Source organism: Schistocerca americana, chromosome X (genome assembly GCF_021461395.2).
Source record: "Schistocerca americana isolate TAMUIC-IGC-003095 chromosome X, iqSchAmer2.1, whole genome shotgun sequence".
Classification (NCBI taxonomy): Eukaryota; Metazoa; Arthropoda; class Insecta; order Orthoptera; family Acrididae; genus Schistocerca; species Schistocerca americana.
Genome location: NC_060130.1, coordinates 255,241,095 through 255,265,347, shown reverse-complemented (window position 1 = coordinate 255,265,347; position 24,253 = coordinate 255,241,095). Strand labels below are relative to the sequence as shown.

General features: G+C 38.0%; 1 protein-coding gene across 1 annotated transcript in view; it reads right to left on the bottom strand.

Annotated features, from left to right (window-relative positions):
- The window catches only part of LOC124555947 (GTPase-activating Rap/Ran-GAP domain-like protein 3), a 694,419-nt gene that overhangs the window by 31,640 nt on the left and 638,526 nt on the right, over positions 1–24,253 (bottom strand). The window contains exons 18-19 of the mRNA XM_047129996.1: positions 24,014–24,242; positions 17,517–17,600 (exon numbers count right to left, since the gene is read on the bottom strand). Of these exons, the coding sequence (XP_046985952.1) occupies positions 17,517–17,600; positions 24,014–24,242 (313 nt within the window). The remainder of the gene's footprint in view (positions 1–17,516; positions 17,601–24,013; positions 24,243–24,253) is intronic.

The following is a 24,253-nucleotide window of genomic DNA, read 5'->3' as shown; positions in this document are numbered from 1 at the left end:
CAGAGTCAATGGAGAAATGTACCACTCTTTTTAGAGAACATGTCACCTGTTCTGCTAGAACATGTGCCCTTATGAGTGCATCAAAATGTACTTCATGCATGATGGGGCTCCTTCTCATTTCAGTGTAAACATTTATAGGCTTCTAAATACAGATTTAATGATGGATGACCAGGTAGACGTGGGCCAATTCCTTGGCATCCTTGCTCTCCAGACCTGAGGTGACAAGACTTTTATTTGTGGAGGCATTTGAAAGCTCTTGTGTGTGGAACCCTGGTACAAGATGTATAGACTTTTCACACCTGCATTGTGAAAGCCTGTGAAACAAGACACAAATCTCTAGGGGTAAATGAGTGGATCAGGGATTCAGTATGACTTCAGGTTGAACATGTATCCTTGCTAACAGAGGGCCTTATGAGCATTTCCTTTAGGAAAGTGTTTCATATTGTAACCAAGAAGGTATGTTACACATATCATAAAAGAAAATGCTTGATGAAATGCTGATATGTGCTGTTTCTGTAGGTTTCTCATAAACAATGTGTTTATGAAGAGAAGAGGAAAATGAGCTCGACCATGGAAATAAAACATTTCTTGACAAATGTCCATAAATATGGACATATTAACCAGCATCAGATAAGGAAAGTAGATGGGTAACAAGGGTATTAGAAAATCCTGTCAGATACTTAAATGTCTCAGTTCTTTGCAAAAAATTACACTAATCCACAGCTCCTAAATTACTACAATAGATACAAAAGAATATACAAGAGGGTACTGCTTTGTGCAAAAAATCATTCAATGACAAAAATATACAATACAGAAAATAAAAGCAAAGTAGTATAGGATGATGTAAAACATGAAACTGGAAAAGGCAAATACAAGCATTGTGATAAGTGAGACAGAGATGAGAGTAGAGTAGCAAAAAATTCAGAGGACTTGGCAGATTTTGTAAATGGCTGTTTCTCAAGTGTTGCAGAGAACTTGCAACAAATTATTTCTAAAACACATTTAGCACCAGCAACAAACTACATTGCAAGCACAACAATGTTGTTTTCCACAACAGAATTTGAAATCAAAGATAATAACTGTGTCCTTTAGTTTAGGTATTTTTTCCAGAATACCTGAAGCACACATTTGTTGTGCCCTTACTGAAGAAAATCATGCTGAAAGTATAGAAAGCTACAAGCCATTTTCACTATTGACAGCATTCACAAAAATAACTGAATCAATCATGAAAGATGGAATAATGAGTTACATGGATACATATAACCTTTTCAATGAAGCACAGTTTAGTTGCTGAAGAGGGAGAAGTACAATATCAGCTGTAACAGGATTCACAAATGTTGTACTTGAAGCTCTTGACAAGGGTGACTGTGTTACAGGCAAATTCTTAGACTTATCCAAGGATTTTGACACTGTTGGCCATAAAATACTATTAAGCAAACCAGGAACATTATGTGTAACAGGAATAACAAATGAGTGGTTCCTGTCTTATGTGGAAAATAGGATGTAAAATGTAGTGACAGTTCATCCATGTGATGAGGATAAATGTTTAGTAAAGCAATTGTCATACAATAAACGTGCATATATAAGTGTGCCTCAGGGTAATGTACTGGGGCAAATATACACCACATGACTAAGAAGCATCCAGAAGAGAATGAGGAAACAAAATTAGACTTCAGGGACTGAGAAGGTATGTGATGTTATTTCAGTGATTACAGAGTCAAGTTAAATTTACAAAGAGTTTGGAGTATAAGCACACATATCAGTGGGATGTTGCACCCCTCTGGCCTAGATGCAAGTCCTATTTCAGTTTGGAAGGGTGTCATAAAGCTGATGTATCTTCTCTTGAGCTGAGCTGACCCACAACTGCTATGACAGTTCCTCGATATCCTGGATACTGGGATGAGATGGAGTTGACGTCCTAACTGGTCATAAATGTGTTCTGTTGAGACCAAATCTGGGGATCTTGTTAGCTATGGTAGTACCTCAACATCATACAGACACTTTTTAGAGACACATGCCATGAGTGGATGAGCATTGTCTTGTTGAAAAATGGCACCACGATACTGTCGCATGAGAAGTAACACGTGAGGACACAGGATGCCCAAGGCATAATGTTGTGCTACCAGAGATCCCTCAGTCCTTACCAACTATGACTTGTAGTCATACGCAATAGATCCCCACATCATGATCCCAGAGGTAACACTGCCATGCCTCTCCAAAATATTGGAAGAATGGGACCCCTCCACAGATCACCACCATACAGTGGTCATCCAGAACAACTCAGAACCGGGATTCATCACTGAACATGACATGATGCCATTTAATCAGTAGTCCATGCTTCCCCATTCATGGTACCACTCAAAATATAGCCATTTGTGTAGTGGTGTCAATGACATCCTATGCACGGGCAGTAATTCCCTAGTCCAGGTGCTGCTAGTCTCCAAACAATGGTGCAGGATGACACAAAATGTAGCAGAGAGTTCATTAGTTGTTCTTGGATAACATACACAGATGTGAAGGTGTTATGATGTACTTGGTGCACAGTACAGTGATCATCCCTTGTCTGCCCTCCCATTTCTGCCTGGTCCAACATATGCCTGCTGTAACATTCAAATGCCCTCAAATCTGGGTATTTCATGATTTGAACACATTCCAAAAGATCTCTTTCAAACAATGTCATGTGTTGATAATGGTGTCTCACATCAGTACATGGTATCTCTGTGTGCTTCAAAGGGATCGCTCAATATCTGACACTGTTCACACCCATTGTATATCCTGGCAAAAACATGAATATGGACAACACTAACACCCTCTGATAGTCATTCTACCTACTGCAATGAACTGCAACACTAACCATTTACATATCTGCTGGTGGTGTGTAAGTGTACAAAGTTACAGTGACACCTGACCATGTCTTTTTGGTGCTTCACTTTTTTTTGTAAATCAATCTATATTATGTATTTTCCAGGAAGACATGGAGAAAAGTTCTCTTTGGTGATGACAGCTACATCTTACTCACTGATAAAACGTCAGAACTCCTAATAGAGAAGGCAAATGAAAATCTCACATATGTTTACAAGTGGGCAGCAGGTGGAAAATGAAAAGAAAACAAATAGCCTGCATTTCACCAAAAAGAGGGAAAATGACTCTGTCATATTGAGCATAGACAATAAGCCTACAGATTGTGAAACAAATAAAAAGTTTTTAGTGATGAATATTGCTTGTCAATCAGCACAGAATGAACATGAAAAGATACTGGTAAAAATAATGTCATTAGCATGTTATTATCCTCTTAGGGTTTTAGCAGCAGTTTGTAACAGCTGAAATAGCAATCTGTTATTAGTACCTAGTTCTTAGCAGTGGGTTTCTTTTCTGTGGCTCAGATGTGCAAAATAGATAAGTTTTTAAATTGAAGAAAAGTGCCCTAAGAATAAGAACTAAAAGTAGCAATCAGATTCATAGTAAAGAACTATTTAAAATACTGGATAGCCTTACTGCACCAAGTGTGTACACATCTATCACTCAGTTGTACATATCAAAAAAAACTTTAGTAAGTTTCACACACACACACACACACACACACACACACACACACACACACACACACACACACATATGAGAAACAATGAACTTGACATTGATACATGTTTTTCACAACTGAATGTAATTCTTCAATCCATTGCACAGCCTCTGGTGCTGTTTGTAAGAAATCTTCCTCACTACCATGAAGTGCTTGAATCCAACAATCACTGACAATATGATGTATATTCTGGCCTGGAGCTCCACAATCATAATTTGGATTTACAGTTTGTTTTACTTGTGGAGTGTACCTTTGCAACTGTCATGGCCTGGTTGGATTCGATTCAGGGCAGTTCAGGCCTGGCATGGTAGATGAGATCCACTTGGGAGCTTAGCACCTGAGAAGGCATTATGCAGATGCGTATCTTCCTGCTGACATTTCCATTCTTCAAGAGGTTTAAAACCTCTAGTGAACATGTCAGAATCATCATGCAGAACATGTCATGATTCTATTCTAGCGTTTTAAGATTTAAAAGTGGCAGGTATATATGCATCAGTAGATTAGGATTTCTGGGCATCTTGTTTTAAGCCATGATAAGAATAGCAGACCTGCACATAACAGCTGGCATAATTCCTGTCAACAGCAGAAACCAGTGAACTTAGGTAGATCTCATAGCTCCAGATATTATGCACATAGTAGTAGTCAGTTTTGTACCAACAAGCTTTTTATGATAGCTACCAAAACATCATTGGTGCAGTCATAGCACCAGCCAAAAAGTGTATACAAAGAGGACAATGAAAAGAATATATTCTGGGATGGAATAATGAAGGTACAATGCTGTATGAACACTTCCAGCAAAGTGGAGACCTTGAGATATCAACTGAGCTTATGTCCATCTAGGACTTAACTTTGAGACAAAAATGGACAGAAACATTCAAAAATGGGGGTTTTACCCACTCGAGCAGGAAAGGAAGCAGAGTGGAAGGAAGTGGACCACTATGCAGAAAACTTGTGAAATGACATTGGGATGTGACCTATCTGCAAATGATTACTCTGCCCTCAGAGCCTGATTGAAGGAAGTTTGTTGAATAGCAGAAACACTGGTATTACAGGAAAACTTTCAATATGTTCACTGCACAACTTTTAATTAGGGTGACTTTTCAAACTTTTGTTGTCACTATAAGCAGTATAATGACCAATTCCAGTTTTCACATGACTTAGTTGTTTACAGGCACATTCATATGAAATAGTTTGACAGTGGCAGATACAATACACTTTATCATATGAAGTCTTAAATATGAATATCAGTGTTGGCTTTCATTTACACAGTCAATTAGTAGATGCAGTAAGTTTTACAATGGCTGACAATAATGCACAGTAATGAATATAGTTGACACTGAAAAGTTAATACAATACAAGCAGACAGTAACTTTATAGTATTGCATGACCGGTGTTTAAGAATGAACTGCACTTTGACCACAGATGTTCATGAAGATATCATTACAAAATTACATGATGTTAAGATTTTGTTACTTAGGTGGCATACTGTCTTGGAGATATTAGGTGTGTGATTACTGACTGTAGACTTTATGACATTATTATTGATACCAACAGAGGTGTTACTCATTTATTAGCTTGTCTGGGACTTTCATATAGTAATCATCATCACTATCTGAGCCCATACTGATTATTTTGGGAGTGGGGCTGGTCTTATAATGACTGGCATACGAGAATGTTGTGATTTTGGAAATAACGTAGTGTTTTGATAAGCAGCTATGTTGGATTTTGCTAATTCAGATGTGCTATATGATACCACAGTCACTTGGTTTAAAAAGTATGCAGTAGTTAAGAAAAATGCAAGAGGTCATGAAACTATTTTATATATCTACACTGGGAATAATCCATTTATGAGTACAGGCACCATTTTTAGATTTATTATCATCAATGCAAATTTATACTGATTCTTAATTAATGGCTTAATCAATTAGTGAAAGGTGTCATTTGATTTGAAAAAAAAAAAAATGGTACAACAAAAGTGTGCCAAGCAAGATCATAAGAGATGGAAAAGAGCCACCGTGGTACAACAACCGAGTTAGAAAACTGCTGCGGAAGCAAAGGGAACTTCACAGCGAACAGGTCAGGAGTCCACTACACGCAGCAAGCGGCTACACGGGTAGCAGGGGTTGTGTGGCATGGACTGGGTGGTTTTTTAGCTTAGATGGCCTCAGGCAAGTACAGAAAGGGCAACAGCCTCTAAGGGTGCAGGGCAAAGTCAGGACATGCGGGGACCAAGCAGCAATCGGTATTGTAATTGTAAACTGTCGAAGCTGCATTGGTAAAGTAGCGGAACTTCAAGCGCTGATAGAAAGCACCGAAGCTGAAATCGTTATAGGTACAGAAAGCTGGCTGAAGCCAGAGATAAATTCTGCCAAAATTTTTACAAAGGCACAGACGGTGTTTAGAAAGGAAAGATTGCATGCAACCGGTGGTGGCGTGTTTGTCGCTGTTAGTAGTAGTTTATCCTGTAGTGAAGTAGAAGTGGATAGTTCCTGTGAATTATTATGGGTGGAGGCTACACTCAACAACCAAGCTAGATTAATAATTGGCTCCTTTTACCGACCTCCCGACTCAGCAGCATTAGTGGCAGAACAACTGAGAGAAAATTTGGAATACATTTCACATAAATTTTCTCAGCATGTTATAGTCTTAGGTGGAGATTTCAATTTACCAGATATAGACTGGGACACTCAGATGTTTAGGACAGGTGGTAGGGACAGAGCATCGAGTGACATTATACTGAGCGCACTATCCGAAAATTACCTCGAGCAATCAAACATAGAACTGACTTGTGGAAATAACATCTTGGACCTACTGATAACAAACAGACCCAAACTTTTCGACTCTGTAAGTGCAGAACAGGGAATCAGTGATCATAAGGCCATTGCAGCATCCCTGAATATGGAAGTTAATAGGAATGTAAAAGAAGGGAGGAAGGTTTATATGTTTAGCAATAGTAATAGAAGGCAGATTTCAGACTACCTAACAGATCAAAATGATAATTTCTGTTCCGACACTGACAATGTTGAGTGTTTATGGAAAAAGTTCAAGGCAATCGTAAAATGCATTTTAGACAGGTATGTGCCGAGTAAAACTGTGAGGGACAGGAAAAACCCACCGTGGTTCAACAACAAAGTTAGGAAACTACCGTGAAAGCAAAGAGAGCTTCACTCCAAGCTTAAAAGCAGCCAAAACCTCTCAGACAAACAGAAGCTAAACGATGTCAAAGTTAGCGTAAGGAGGGCTATGCGCGAAGCATTCAGTGAATTCGAAAGTAAAATTCTATGTACCGACTTGACAGAAAATCCTAGGAAGTTCTAGTCTTACGTTAAATCAGTAAGTGGCTCGAAACAGCATATCCAGACACTCCAGGATGATGATGGCATTGAAACAGAGGATGACACACATAAAACTGAAATACTAAACACCTTTTTCCAAAGCTGTTTCACAGAGGAAGACCACACTGCAGTTCTTTCTCTAAATCCTCACACAAACGAAAAAATGGCTGACATTGAAATAAGTATCCAAGGAATAGAAAAGCAACTGGAATCACTCAACACAGGAAAGTCCACTGGACCTGACGGGATACCAATTCGATTCTACACAGAGTACGCGAAAGAACTTGCCCCCCTTCTAACAGCTGTGTACCGCAAGTCTCTAGAGGAACGGAAGGTTCCAAATGATTGGAAAATAGCACAGGTAGTCCCAGTCTTCAAGAAGGGTCGTTGAGCAGATGCGCAAAACTATAGACCTATATCTCTGACGTCGATCTGTTGTAGAATTTTAGAACATGTTTTTTGCTCAAGTATCATGTCATTTTTGGAAACCCAGAATCTACTCTGTAGGAATCAACATGGATCCCGGAAACAGCGATCGTGTGAGACCCAACTCACTTTATTTGTTCATGAGACCCAGAAAATATTAGATACAGGCTCCCAAGTAGATGCCATTTTCCTTGACTTCTGGGAGACATTCGATACAGTTCCGCACTGTCGCCTGATAAACAAAGTAAGAGCATACGGAATATCAGACCAGCTGTGTGGCTGGATTGAAGAGTTTTTAGCAAACAGAACACAGCATGTTGTTATCAATGGAGAGACATCTAAAGACGTTAAAGTAACCTCTGGCGTCCCACAGGGGAGTGTTATGGCACCATTGCTTTTCACAATATATATAAATGACCTAGTAGATAGTGTCGGAAGTTCCATGCGGCTTTTCGCGGATGATGCTGTAGTATACAGATAAGTTGCAGCATTAGAAAATTGTAGCAAAATGCAGGAAGATCTGCAGCGGATAGGCACTTGGTGCAGGGAGTGGCAACTGACCCTTAACGTAGACAACTGTAATGTATTGCGAATACATAGAAAGAAGGATCCTTAATTGTATGATTATATGATAGCGGAACAAACACTGGTAGCAGTTACTTCTGTAAAATATCTGGGAGTATGCGTGCGGAACGATTTGAAGTGGAATGATCATATAAAATTAATTATTGGTAAGGCGGGTACCAGGTTGAGATTCATTGGGAGAGTCCTTAGAAAATGTAGTCCATCAACAAAGGAGGTGGCTTACAAAATACTCGTTCGACCTATACTTGAGTATTGCTCATCAGTGTGGGATCCATACCAGATCGGGTTGATGGAGGAGGTAGAGAAGATCCAAAGAAGAGCGGCGCGTTTCGTCACAGGGTTATTTGGTAAGCGTTACGGAGATGTTTAGCAAACTCAAATGGCAGACTCTGCAAGAGAGGTGCTCTGCATCACGGTGTAGCTTGCTCGCCAGGTTTCGAGAGGGTGTGTTTCTGGATGAGGTATCGAATATATTTTTTCCCCCTACTTATACCTCCCGAGGAGATCACGAATGTAAAATTAGAGAGATTTGAGCACGCACGGAGGCTTTCAGACAGTCGTTCTTCCCGCGAACCATACGCGACTGGAACAGAAAAGGGAGGTAATGACAGTGGCACGTAAAGTGCCCTCCGCCACACACTGTTTGGTGGCTTGCGGAGTATAAATGTAGATGTAGGTGTATAACATAGCCAAAGCCTTGCAGACAAACAAAAAATACGTGAAGCAAAGTGTAGTGTGAGAAGGGCTATGCAAGAGGTGTTAAATGAATTCAAAGTAAAGTTCTATGTACTGACTTCGCAGAAAATCCTAAGAAATTTTGGTCTTATGTCAGAGCAGTTGGTGGATAAAAAAAAAATGTCCAGACACTCTGTGACCAAAATGGTACTGAAACAGAGGATGATAGACTAAAGGCTGAAATACCAAATGTCTTTTTCCAAAGCTGTTTCACAGAGGAAGACTGCACTGTAGTTCCTTCTCTAGATTGTTGTACAGATGACAAAATGGTTGATATCGAATAGATGACAGAGGGATAGAGAAACAATTAAAATCGCTCAAAAGAGGAAAGGCCCCTGGACCTGATGGGATACCAGTTCGATTTTACACAGAGTACCCAAAGGAACTTGCCCCCCTTCTTGCAGCGGTGCACCGTAGGTCTCTAGAAGAGCGTAGCGTTCCAAAGGATTGGAAAATGGCACAGGTCATCCCCGTTTTCAAGAAGGGAAATTGAACAGATGTGCAGAACTATAGACCTATATCTCTAACATCGATCAGTTGTAGAATTTTGGAACATGTATTATGTTAAAGTAAAATGACTTTTCTGGCGAAGTGGCCGTGCGGTTAAAGGCGCTGCAGTCTGGAACCGCAAGACCGCTATGGTCGCAGGTTCGAATCCTGCCTCGGGCATGGATGTTTGTGATGTCCTTAGGTTAGTTAGGTTTAACTAGTTCTAAGTTCTAGGGGACTAATGACCTCAGCAGTTGAGTCCCATAGTGCTCAGAGCCATTTGAACCATACTCCGTAGGAATCAGCATGGGTTTCGAAAAAGAAGAACAAAGTAAGAGCATGTGGACTATCAGACCAATTGTGGGATTGGATTGAAGAGCTCCTAGATAACAGAATGCAGTATGTCACTCTGAATGGAGTGAAGTCTTCCGAAGTAAGAGTGATTTCAGGTGTGCCACAGGGGAGTGTCGTAGGACCGTTGCTATTCACAATATACATAAATGACCTTGTGGATGACATCAGAAGTTCACTGAGGCTTTTTGCGGATGATGCTGTGGTATATCAAGAGGTTTTAACAATGGAAAATTGTACTGAAATGCAGGAGGATCTGCAGTGAATTGACGCATGATGCAGGGAATTGCAATTGAATCTCAATGTAGACAAGTGTAATGTGCTGCGAATACATAGAGAGAAAGATCCTTTATCATTTAGCTACAATATAGCAGGTCAGCAACTGGAAGCAGTTAATTCCATAAATTACCTGGGAGTATGCATTAGGAGTGATTTAAAATGGAATGATCATATAAAGTTGATCGTCGGTAAAGCAGATGCCAGACTGAGATTCATTGGAAGAATCCTAAGGAAATGCAATCCAAAAACAAAGGAAGTAGGTTACAGTGCGCTTGTTTGCCCAATGCTTGAATAGTGCTCAGCAGTGTGGGATCTGTACCAGATAGGGTTGATAGAAGAGATAGAAAAGATCCAACGGAGAGCAGCGCGCTTTGTTACAGGATCATTTAATAATTGCGAAAGCATTATGGAGATGATAGATAAACTCCAGTGGAAGTCCCTGCAGGAGAGACGCTCAGTAGCTCGGTACGGGCTTTTGTTGAAGTTTCGAGAACATACCTTCACTGAGGAGTCAAGCAGTAGATTGTTCCCTCCTACGTATATCTCGTGGAGAGACCACGAAGATATTATCAGAGAGATTACAGCCCACACAGAGGCATACCGACAATCCTTCTTTCCACGAACAATACAAGACTGGAATAGAAGGAAGAACCGATAGAGGTACTCAAGGTACCCTCCGCCACACACCGTCAGGTGCCTTGCGGAGTATGGATGTAGATGTAGATGTAGCTGTAGATGTAGTGGTAAAACTTGGAATCTAACAGGCACAATGGTACAAATGGCTAAAGTAGTTTTGGGTCTACTCAAACTTTGATTACAATTATTTCTTTATTTAATTAGCTTGAAATATGTTACTCCAAGGTCAGAATACCAGTCTTTCTATTCAGTAATGTCAACATGCTCTATTAGACTGATTAGTTCAGTCAAAGGTTGCTATCTCATATTGTAGTAAGCATTTCAGTTGTTAAAAAACTTTTAATTAACATGGTTTTCTGAAATTAATTACATTAATAAAATTAGTATACTGAACAGGAAAGCCTGACTTAAGTGAAGCAAAGGCTGCTTAATAATTGAATGAAAAAAAAGAAAGGTATTAATATGGGTGCCATAAGAGCACATGGCAGGTTCCAGCTTGCTCTGTTTCAACAAAATATTCACAATCAATGATTGTAGAAACAAATGTATCAATATCTATAGTGCATGATAGTAATGTCTCGCCATTTTTCTGAGCTCAATATCTCACTCATTAGGAGAGATGCTGACTCAGTATTCTAGATAGACTGAAGGGAGGACATAGAGTTGTGTAGGTTTGTGGTCCTAGACACCTAAGTAGAATAAGAATCATAACGCTACTCTATCATGATAGGTCTAAGCACAATAATGCTGACAAGAAAATGTATGTGAATGTGAAAAAGATTTACAGGTCTGAAATCAGAGCAGCTAAGTGCAAAGTAAATGATACATATACAATGAACTCAGTGAATACTTGCAAAGTTGTAAGGGTAATTACTGAAAGAGAAATAAACTGTGATGATAAGGTATACCAGACACCAATTCCACCTGATATTCTAAATGCACATTTCATCAGTCCTCAGTCAGATAACAGCATAATGGAGGATGTGAGTAAGTCAGAGGCACTGCTGCCAGAAATGAACAGTAACCAGACAGACAGCTTTCACTGGACTTGTGTACTGACAAGATGGTCAATGAATCAGTAGCTAAGCTCAGTAATTCTGGAGCAGAGGATTACCATGGTATCTCAAATTATGTTATTAAACATATAAGAAATCAAATTTTAACCCCACTGACTAAAATAATCAACAAAATTTTAAATAAAGGTAACTATCCGGAATGTTTAAATATATCTGTAGTTAAACCAGTACATAATAAAGGAGATATAGCATTTCCAGATAACTATTGACCAATATCACTTATACCCATAATATCAAAAATAATAGAATACCGCATGCATAAACACATGAGTCAATATTTTGAACATAGTGACATACTTACCTCCTCACAGTATTGTTTCAGATCCAGCCTTTCTACATTCAAAGCACTTGGGAATATGGTAGCAAAAATATACAATTGTTTTGAAAATAAAGATATTATCTGTGGAACACTGCTGGAGCCAAGGAAAGCTTTTGATAAGGTCCCCACAATATTCTCATAAAAAAGGTCTAGCACTACAGAGTAGGAGAGAATGCTCTATGTCTAATGCAGTCTTACTTGGACAATAGAAAACAGTTACTTAAGGTAAATAATCAAATGTCAGAATGTCTCCCAGTTGAAAATGGTGTACCTCAAGTATCTGTTCTTTGACCTTTCCTTTTCGTTACTTATATAAATGAGTTACCTGCAGTTGTGCCATATGATTCAGTGCTATATGCTGATGACACAACACTCATCAAATGTGATACCAACCTCAAAAATGTGTAACACAGCATGGCAGTGGCAATGGAGAGATGCACTATTCGGTTTGAGGCAAATGTACTGCAGAAGAATGATAGTAAAACTGAAGCTGTTGTATTCAATCTGAATGCTCCCAGTCATGATAACAGTAAAAGTATTAGTATTTCAAACAGTTCAAAACTGCAGCTGGGATACCCACACAGGGAAGTTAAGTGGTAAATTGGCACATGTCATCTATCTGCTGTACAGGGTGAGGAGCAGTGTTAGTAAAGAACTTCTGTTATATGCATATTTTGCATTCTTCCATTTGCACCTGAGTTATGGAATAGTATTATGGGGCATTTCCATAGGCTCAAAATTAGTGTCTAATGGCAAAAGTAAGCCATAAGGTTCAAGGCAGGACTTAGCCCATATGAATCATGTAAAGATTATTTTAAGAAACTAAATATAATGAGTATGTGCTGTCATGTTTTCATGTCCATTGAAAGCTCTTTGGTAATTGAGCTTAGTGTAACATTGCTCTTTCCAGTCACATGACACAGGACACTGAAGGATCTACATGTACAGCACCCTTCTGTAAGCTGAACCACTTACTGTTGGTAAATAGTTTTACACTTCCTATAACTGTGGATTCATCTAGGTTACTCTTTCTTTGTGTTGCAGTTTTAACAAATATTATTGTAAGTAAAGCTGTTCTAAACTTGAAAGTTTGTTTAAACACTGTAGTGCTTTATCAAGGATGGTCTTAGTGGAGGCAAAATGCCCCCTTGATGTCTCCAAAGCAATTAAATGAATACACGGCCAATTATCGTAGAACTTACAGTTTAACATGGACTCCAACCACAGCACAACTTGGCATTTCTCACATTAACAAATCATTGCCAGAAGTGAAAGAAGTTATAACTGGGGGCAAAACCTGGAGCTTTGGATCTGTAGTCTGGCACTTATCCACTGAGCCACACAACACTGGTGAATAATGGAAATACCTTCACTTTTTGAAACAGAGTTTAAACTTCATCTGGATCCAGCTACTGCAAACCATATGATTTAATGCAGGGCTGGCCACAGCATGCCAAACTTCACACGCACAGTGCGTGCCGGCCAAAGGAGAGCCATGGCCTGACCTGCCAGTCAGTTTTGCTTGGTCCTTCTCGGAAGTGCCCAGAATGGCATGACATTTCATTGAGTATTGTGGTGCAGCATTTTTTGGTCAGCACAACTCCCTCAGTGTGGCACAATCATGGTGTGAGTGGCGTTTACTCTTCACTGTTTGTTCGTGATATGAAGGATGTTCACAGGTCCACTGGCTGTTTGCACAAAAAGAGGAAATCTAGTGATCTATCAAAACCTTTAAAATGAAAGGGAATGACAGATGTGAGGGATGAGAACTGTCAATTCACTTAAGTGATAGGTGCTGCATATCAGCTATGAAACAACATTACAATACCATACAGAAGGATTTTAAAGATTTAGTTGACAATGAAAGAGCAAAAAAATTACAATGATCAACAGACAGGATTCATTTCTCTGCACACCAAGAAACATTTTGTGCTAAGTTTGCAGGTGTGAAGCATCTGAAGAAAGTGGTGATACAAACAGAAAATTTCTGAAGCTGCATGCATTATTCTAGTGCCAGTTGCAACAATTTTCAATGGAACTGAGTGAAGCGTAGGGAGACTTCACATATTACTGCAAAGTACATTGGTTGAGTCAAGGGGCATGCCTGAAATGATTTTTTGATTTAAAACTCGCTATTTTTAAATTTATGACGGAAAAAGAACATCTGAAATAGATTTCAGTGTCTGCATTGTAAGTGGAGTTGACTGTACACTGCTCACAGTAAGACACTGAAATGTAACTTCTTTCTGATTTGATGGGGATGCATTTAAAAAGAAAATTGCTTTGTAGAAAGGACACATTCTGACCAACACAGTCCAGTTCCCTGAGCTCACTGTCATTAAAGGAACTGTGTGGTTTGAAGAATTCATTCTGGTCTTAAAAGAATTACAAGGATAGTTTTATAAAGGGTTGGAGGACACTGTCAGTCTTAAATCTGTTTTTGAGCTGTTTTTGAGACCATTTGCTGCTTCAGTTAAAAGCATCTTTGTGCATGTGCAGACGTAACTGACTGACCAGCAAGGTATTTCCAGTTAGAATGACAAATATTTTTATGTTAAAACTGTTCAGGACACCTACATTGCTTTCCTCAGGTAGAGTTTCTAAGTCTCCATAATGAGGTTGCAAAAGTGTTACAATATTTTGATTACCATATTTTTTCATTATGATCTCCCAGCACATAGTTCCTGACAGCTGCCAACAACTCCCACATTCAGATGTGTGGCAAAAAATGTCTGTAATTGGACCTTGATTTGAACAAGTCGTTCTAATGCAATTTCATCATGGCAGATGTCACCAGGCCTCTTACAGGAGCTGATTTCCTACTCCATTTTTGCTTGGCTGTGGACCTCTACAAGGGAATGTTTCTGTTCTATCAGAAGTCAACTCATTGTAAATTTTAAGCACGTCATTCAAGAGGTTCCAGAGACAGTGTCTCATCAGTAGTGCAAACATGACATGATGCACCAGATTCAGATCTCACTGGGCCCACCAGTCACTGCTAAACTAGGAAAACCCCAAAAAGTTTTTGGTGATAAAGGCAGAAATTGAGAGGAAAATACGAGAAGGTGTAGTAGCACCTTCCCCAGAAATCTACTCCTTGATCATGGAGTCACTCGAGAACTGCAGTGTGAACATTCTGGTCATTGGAAAATCCCTTTCCTCCCAGTTGGTCTTTCAGCTTGATGAAAAGATGGAATTCACATGGTGCAAGATTGGGACTTACTGATCAGCATCATCCACATCTGTGTAAGCTTGGTCAAATTGTGGAATATATTTCCAGTTGGCGTGCCATTTCACTCGCGCACTGTGATGCATTTATTACCCATACTTCAGCAGGTTTGTGCCTGCAGAAAACCCAGAACATATGCTCTGTTGTGACAATGCATCACTCTTATTGTGCAATAGTCTTAGTGTGGGTCAGCATCTGTAACTTATTTTCTGAAGTCCTTACATAATTAATTCTGGCTACGCTGTTAGTCACTAGAACATATCACTCTGTTATTTACATCCATGTAGATTTAAGTTATTTACCACCACTCTTAGTTGCCATCTATTTAATTCAACTATCCATTAATATTGCTGCTAAATGTGTATTTGAATTATGGTTACACTCAAAAAATGTCAAAACATTTGTTGCATTTGCAATAATGTTATCAAAAAGAGAAACTCATTCAGTTTATTGTTTCTGTATAAATGCTAACTTTGGATTCAAGTCTGTATTAATGTCTTTGCTGTTACACAAAACCTATGAGACTTTATTCACTCCATGTCATATGACTTGTAATGGAGCCAATCCAAAATTAGATTTTTTAAAGCATGGATGTGTCTTGAAGCAAATTGTTTATGTAATTGGAAGAAGAGTTTTGGCAGGTGATATTGTTACTGTGTTTGTAAATTGGTATATCTAAAAAAAGAATAAGTAAATTTTGTATAATTATTGCATAATGGGTACACTTTTTGCTCTGTAAATAGCACAGAACTATACATAATTGTGATTATATTGCAAAAATAAAGTGTGTGAATATGCAGAAAAATCACTTTTACTGCATGGGATCGGTTTTTAAGGAATGAGTTTGAAATTGAATGATTATACTCTTCTTTAGAATCTGAGTAATAATTTGTACATTTATCATTTTTTTATAATTTTGCCTTTCCTTAGTTCAGATTCCAAATTCACAATCATTATTGACTTGAAACTGGTAGTTATCATCCTTTGTAAGCAGTTTTGTGATTCAGTAGCTCAGTGAGTAAGTGACAAACTATATTTCTAGAGATCTGGGTTTTGTCCAGTTCCCTATCACTTATTACTTATTTCACATCTGAAAATGATCTTTTAATATCAAAAATTCCAAGTTACATCATGGTTTGCAGCCCATATTAATCTGTAGGTTCCACTGTAACTTGTAGGTAAATCAGTTTAGAGGCCAGGGGAATGCAAGGATATGTCATCTCCAAAAGGGATCACCCAGTGGAGTACTGTAGAGTTCAAACCAATCTTTGGATGGAGGTCAAACAATGTATAGCTACCAGTTCCACTGCAATTTTTGATGGATCTATGGCACTGACAGCAAATAATCATCACACACATAATTGTGATAAGTGACATATGAGGATAAACTTTGGTACTACCAAATTCTGATACTCAGCTTGTTTTGGAGCATAAAGTAAAACTTATGTTATGGTCTATGAATATTACATGTTGTCAGAATCATGGTCCATTGGAGAATAGACTCATTATATTAACATCTGACCATTTAGATGATAAAATTTACATGGGTACTTTTACTTGTATAACAATTCAGGATTAAAATATTCTTGACAACCTGTACTTAAAACTGTAACAGGATATTCTGAAGAATGCTTTCCCATTATTACTATGGTACAAACAAATTATTTGCAATGAATGTGACAAAAGGCTGCTACATTGGCATACACCAGCCTCTCACATGCTAAGATAAATGGTTGTGTTGCCATCCTGTCTGCAACAAAAGGATGGAAAGAAGATTAGGGTTTAGTATCTTATTAATTTTGCAGTCATTAGAGGTGGAACACAAAACTGGAAAGGGCAACAATGTAGAAGGACACAGATCATGTCATTTCCCAAAGAATCATCCCAGAACACTTCTAAATGTGTTTAGGGAGGCCAAGGAAAACTTAAAATCGGAATGGCTGGGCAGTTATTGAAGTATTTACAAAAAAATGAATATGACTTTTGAGAAAATAAAATTATAACTGATTTGGTTTGGATTTGTGCTTATAAGCTCACTGGAGATGACGAAAAAGAAAGCATCAAACATTTTCTGAGTGTACTGAGAGTAATTGGGTGAGGGAGGCAGAGGGGGACGGGATATATGAGGAAGTAAAAACAAAGGTAAAATGTGAGATATGATAAGAAGAGATTAGAGTAGCATATCTTGCATTTTAAAGGACCTAATGTGTCATAATGGATGTGGCACATAAATTTACAGTAGTAAATCAGTTTTGAGTTATTTTGTACATACGGATTTGCACAGTCATTAGTCACTGTATTTTCCACAAATTCATTCCTAGTGTTCAGAACTTTTGTGTATGTAGTCACTCATTGATGCACAGATCAAGCCTCTGTCACTCTGAGGAAGCCATATTCACTAATACATTTTATTAGAATTTCACTAGGTAATTAACTAAAACTGAAAATGACATAAGATTACTGTAAGAATGCGAACCTATTGCTGATGGTATTGCATTCCAGCGGAAATCATAGTCAGTTGTTGATTTTCCTGGTACAAGTTTCTGGAAATGACAAGTATCTGGAAAGAGGAAAAATAAAAAAAATTAGGTACCAGTAGTGTAATTAATTATCTTTTTAATATTTTTCACAGTCAAAAAATAATATGAAATTAGAAGTAAAAACTTCAGATTCCAAGATTGCTAATTATAATTTATTTTTGATGACCGGTTTCAGCAAATCTAAATTGTCATCATCGGATCGGTAAAGCATATAGATCACTAATTACAAACATAATCAGGTCAGATATAGAAAGGGGGGTACATATTTTCACAAGAGGGATATATACAAATACCATATACAACTACACCTTAATAAATCTCATGTTACAAGGCTGCATGTTTCTATTTTGATTTTATGTCAGTTGAACACTAGTGCCCTACACTTCATTTGTATACATTACATTATTGCTATCCTTCCCTATGCTAATGGCTGTATATTTTACATCCAGACCTTGAGCTACTATTGTCTTATAGGGGTGTTTTGTAATGTCTGGACATAATTTAATCACATTTACCCTGACATTCTACTTATTTCAATATGTTAAAAAACTGTTTGCATATATATTCATTATCTGGTGGTCTTGTACTAGATGCTTCTTATACCAAACCTAGACTTTGAGCACCATGTTATGTTAGTATGAACACCTTGTGTCAGACTGTATATTTTTTGTTACACTATTTTATTGTAGATTTATGTCACTTGAACACTGTAATGCGATACATTTTATCAGTACACTTCACATTGCTGATGTCCCTCCTCATGGTTATGGCTCTATATACATTTTACACCTAGACCTCGAACCACCATAATCTTTTACGATTTTTTTGTAATATCTGTATATAATTTCAACACAGTTCGTTGGATATTGTACTTATATCACTATATTGGAAACTGTTTGTACACAATTATTCATTACTTAATTCCTAGTCTCATACTAGACTCTATTACACCAAGACTTTGAGCACAATGATACATTTAGCACCTTGACCTTGTGTTCTACTGATGTTCTTCTATAATATTGCAATTTGAATACGGTATTTTAAGAGTGCAATATTTTAGGTGTTCCCCTTTGTTACCTACAAAATTATGACATCTACTTCATGCATTGTTTCTGTATTCATATCACCTAGACTTCAGTGATCTTCTGTACCCTTACTCAATGGTGATATACTTTCCACATTATATTTCCCTTATAACAATATTGGCTATGTAGGCAACAGGTGTACAATTGATATACACATATCAAAACAAGTTTAGCATCACCCCGGTTCCTAGAACTCATGAAGATAGACATTGACTGTGGATATCGTATGATAGACACAGTCCCTTTACTGTTCATAGAGGTCACTAAACCTGCCCAAAGATGTAAAAAACCATGCATGAGCAGCACCTATTAGATGGAGGGGGTCTGACAGCCGACCAGTTCCATCATTCCACCAGGAAGGAGGTACATGGCTTGTGTTGTCTGTAGTACAACCACGCCTAGAAGGTCAGTGGTGCAGTTCGATTGTGTCTGCATTGTTACTTTGTGCCAGGAAGGGCCCTCAATGAGGGCAGTGTCCAGGCATCACAGAATGAACCAAAGCGATGTTGTTCGGACATGGAGGAGATACAGAGAGACAGGAACTGCCAATGACATCCCCTGCTCAGGTCGCCCATGGGCTACTACTGCATTGGATGACCACTACCTACGGATTATGGCTCAGAGGAACCATGTCAGCAATGCCACCATGTTGAACAATGCTTTTCGTGCAGACACAAGATGTTGTGTGATGACTCAAACTGTGTGCAATAGGCTCCATGATGCACAACTTCACTCCCGACGTCCATGGTGAGGTCCATCTTTGCAACCACAACACCATGCAGCACGGTACAGATGGGCCCAGCAACATGCTGAATGGACCGCTCAGGACTGACATCACCTTCTCTTCACAGATGAGTGTCGCATATGCATTCAACCAGACAATTGTCAGAGACATGTTTGGAGGCAACCCAGTCAGGCTGAATGTCTTAGACACACTTTGTAGCGAGTGCAGCAAGGTGGAGGTTCCCTGCTGTTTTGGGGTGGCATTATGTGTGGCCAACATACATCGCTACTGGTCTTGGAAGGCACTATAATGGCTGTATGATACGTGAATGCCATCTTCCAACTGATAGTGCAACCATATCGGCGGCATATTGATGAGGCATTTGTCTTCATGGATGACAATTCACGCCCCCAATGTGCACGTCTTGTGAATGACTTCCTTCAGGATAACGACATCGTGCAACTAGAGTGGCCAGCATGTTCTCCAGAGATGAACTCTATCTAAGATGCTTGGTATAGATTGAAAAGGGCTGTTTATGGGTGACGTGACCCACCAACCCCTCTGAGGGATCTACGCTAAATCGCCATTGAGGAGTGGGACAATCTGGACCATCTGTGCCTTGATGAACTTGTGGATAGTGTGCCAAGATGAACACAGGCATGCATCAATGCAAGATTACGTGATACTGGGTATTAGAGGTACTGGTGTGTAAGCAATTTGGAACACTACCTCTGAAGGTCTCGCTGTATGGTGGTACAACATGCAATGTGTGGTTTTCATGAGCAATAAAAAGGGTGGAAATGATGTTTATGTTGATCTCTATTCCAATTTTGCGCACAGGTTCTGGAACTCTCAGAATCGAGGTGATGCAAAACTCTTTTTGATGTGTGTAAAATATACCCTTTTATAATTTTATAAGAAATTTAAATTAAAAAATTAAAAAAGAAATTTTTAGAAATGGAATTTTGTTATTCCAGTATACTCTGGTTTGGATTATTTGCGTTATTCAATTACATATTAAAATGTATATATTGCATTGTTTTGTTGACTCGTTGGATGTAACTTATTCCTTATGCTTTCTATGTTACAATTGTATTTCTGTATGTTAAATGCCACAGTGCCTCCCGTTGGTAGTTTGTCTTGTGATTTACACTGAGAGAGCAAATAAGATGTATAATTGAGAAATCTCGGTATTGTGACACAAGTCATTCAGCTTAGGTTTATATTTCCAGAATTCGGATGCCTATGTAAACATTTGGCAATAAGTCAATATCATATGTCATTTGACACTCATTGATGGGTAAAGGCTTCCACTAGACTTTTGCATACATTATGGTCTTCAGTTATTTGCAACCATGTTGCTCCTGCATTTTTTGTAATGCTTTGGGCCCATCTTCCATTAGGATATCACTTCAGTATTTTCCTATATCCTGGAATCCACCAGTGAATTTCTTCAGTCCATTTACCATCCACAATGATGGTTTCAATATATTTCATGTACAAGTATGCCTTCTTCATTTTCCCAGTTTAAGACTCTAAAAATTCTTCAGAGATGGACCACAGTATTTTTGGAGGTATGGAATTTCCTTTTCTGTTTCAACAAGTACTTATTGCACACTTATCATGGTACCCGGTACATGGCACAAACACAATACAGTGTCTGGAACATACTTCAGAGTCCATTGGCTGCACTTGACAGTTTGTCCATAAATGCATTCTGTACGACAATCTGGGAAAAGTCCAATCCATGCTAACACTCATGAGTCTAAAGATTTAAGTCATAAGCAGAGTCCTAATCACAGCAGTGTCAATGACAGTGTATGAACCTGAGGTAGACAGAGTATAGCAAGAATCAAACATGAAGTGCTTATAGCTGACTCTGAGCAGTATTTTAGTATACAGCCTTGGATGAGCAGAACCACACATGTCTCATGGTGCCACTGCCATGGCTTGGAAATCAGTGAAGATCAGGGCATCTCTTGGCTATATTACATTGCACGGGAACTAATGTTAGGATGGAGATGCTCTCCATCTTGTGATTAGCTACTTCCATAATCATCTCCATCTTTATGTCTACTGCTTGTATACTTTCCTCAGTAGTGCCCTCTCCATTGTTGTGGTCTGTCTCCAGAACTAATTCAGTATTTACATCTCCTGTTTCCAGTGAAGGTACAAGATTACCTTGCCTGACACCACTTTCTAGTATGAATTTCTAACTATTATGATGAAGTCTAATCAGAGCTATCATAATCACATCTAATGGAAGCTGTAGCATTTATGTATGCATATTTCAGCATAAGAATGTAGGATGAATCAATTCCTTGTTTCTCAATGACTGTTAGCATCAAATTTATTGGAAGTGAGTGAAATCTTAAAGACAGAAAGAAATATCACTCGCAGATAAGGCTCTCAAAATTCTAGTGATTAAAGCCTTCATTGATGACTGTAGTAGAATCTTATGGAAAGATCTTTCACTAAACCAAAAGAAATGCTGGTCTCATGTAAAAGCTTTCATTGGCACTAAAGTTTGGTTCCAGACACTAACAGCTGAAACAGTAACTAAAGGTGAGGATGTCAAAGAAAAAGATGTGCTGGATTCCATTTTCAAATGTTCCTTTACAAAGAAAGATACAGGAGAATTACCTATTTCAATTTTTGTACAGCTGCAAACATGGATGGTATAGATATTAGTGTCAACAGTGTTAAGAAACAGCTAAGATCTCTAAAACTGAACAAGATCCCAGGACCCACTGGATTTCCTATTAGATTCTACATAGAACTTATGACTCAGTTAGCCCCTCTGTAAACCATAATATATTGTAAATCCCTAGAGCAGTAAACTGTGTCCAATATTTGAAAAGAAGCACAGGTCAGACCTGTCTGCAAGAAGGGTAAGCAAAGTGCTGTACAAAATTATCATCCAATATTACTGACATCCATCTGATGTAGAATAGTTAATCGTATTCTGAGCCCAAATATAATGAGGTATCTTGAACAGAATTATAACCTCTTTGCCAACCAGCATTTTACTTGTGTGACATCCTGAATGTCATCAGTCAAGGCAACTGAGGATATGAAGTATTGCTCAACTTACAAAAAAGTGCTCAACTCAGTACCTCAGAAATGCTTATTAATGAAGATACAATCATATGGGTGCCAAACTTGAGGTATGCCACAAGGAAGTGTTCCTTTTGCATATTAATGTCCTGGCAGAAAATATAAATAGTAACCTCAAATTCTGTGCAGATGATGCAGCTCTCTACAATGAAGTACTGTCTGAAGATAGCTGCAGATTGCCATGCACATCTTGTTAAAATTTAAAAGTGGTGCAATTATTAGTAAGTCATTTTGTGTATTCAGAAATGTGACATTGTGCACTTCATGAAACACAAAAAGTGTAGTATCATGTGACTACAATATCAGTTAATTACAACTGCAATAAATCAACATGTACAAATACCTGTGTGCTGGTATTGTGGGTAAATGAAATAGAAGGATTGCATGGGCTCAGTTGTGGGCAAAGCAGGTAGTAGATTTAATTCATTGATAGGATGATTTTTACTCGAGTAAATACAAGAAAAACAGCACTGGACAATAGCTCACTACAGTCAATGGGTTTCACTTAATTTTAAGCATTCCTAGTTAGCTATTTTTGATAGAATATAAAAAAGGCATACAGTAAAAATTAAGAGTTTTAATCTTGAGATATTAAAAGTACTTTTATTGATTTTCATTCCTAAGTGTTGCCATAATTTATATATCACAATCTGATCATTTCCTACAAGTACTTATTTATTCCTTCAAGCTTCATTAGTAGTTATATGATTATTACTGTTATTATTTTTGCCAGTGCAGCTGTTTGAGAGGCTGACAAATTGGGCAAATTTATGGATTCATTCCCAGATTCAAAAACCCACTTCACACCTTGCTGTAAAGGATACAATCTCTACAAGAAATCATTGTTACCTTAAATGTTGTACCAGCAAAATTCATTGCTCAAATTTTCTGTCAAAATTGGTGGGAAAGATGCAGAAATAAAATTATTTTGTCATTGCAATTGATCTTTCATACAGTAATCAAGTACTAGTCAATATTATTATTAGTGTTGTTGCTTGATTTAACATAATTTAAATATCTGTTAATTTGCTATTCTAATGTTTCTCTGTTTTAAAATTATTACTTGCAGTTTGTTACTAAACTCAATTTTAACTCACATTTTATACAATCTGAACACTGGGAAAATTTGTATGTATAAAGAAATATGTTGAACTGAATTTCTTTTTAAAGCTTACTCTAAATGCTTCTATTGCTTTGCCATTAATCACACTCTATGAGTGTGACTGAACTGTTCTTGTAGGTATGTTATGTAATGTAATTAAATGAGCACCATGTGCTGCCAATCCATTTACAACAGATAAATATCAATCTGGTTGGATTTTACTGGATGTAAATATGAATGAACAGATGAATTCTTAAATATCTCAGACATAGTATTATTGAAAGATATGTGAAATTAACAGATTTAAATTGAAATTTATGTTGTTTTTGTGATGCATACAATTTTACTTTATAAGTGTTTTCTTTTGTTATTGATATTATAGGTAAAATTGAAAGTTTCACTTACGATTGTAGCAGAGTAATAATTCTGGCTCTTCATCTTCATAAAGATCAATAGCAGCAACAAGATGTGCCCGTGATGACTCCACTGTATGTAAGTGCTTGTACTCTCCTGAGTGTTCATTCACAAGGTCAAACTGATGACGATATCCTAAGCATATATTTGTTTCAGTACTAGGTGTTAGGCCACCATCCACAAATGTCATCAGTGATGGATGTTCTGATAATGGTATCTCCTGTTAAGGGG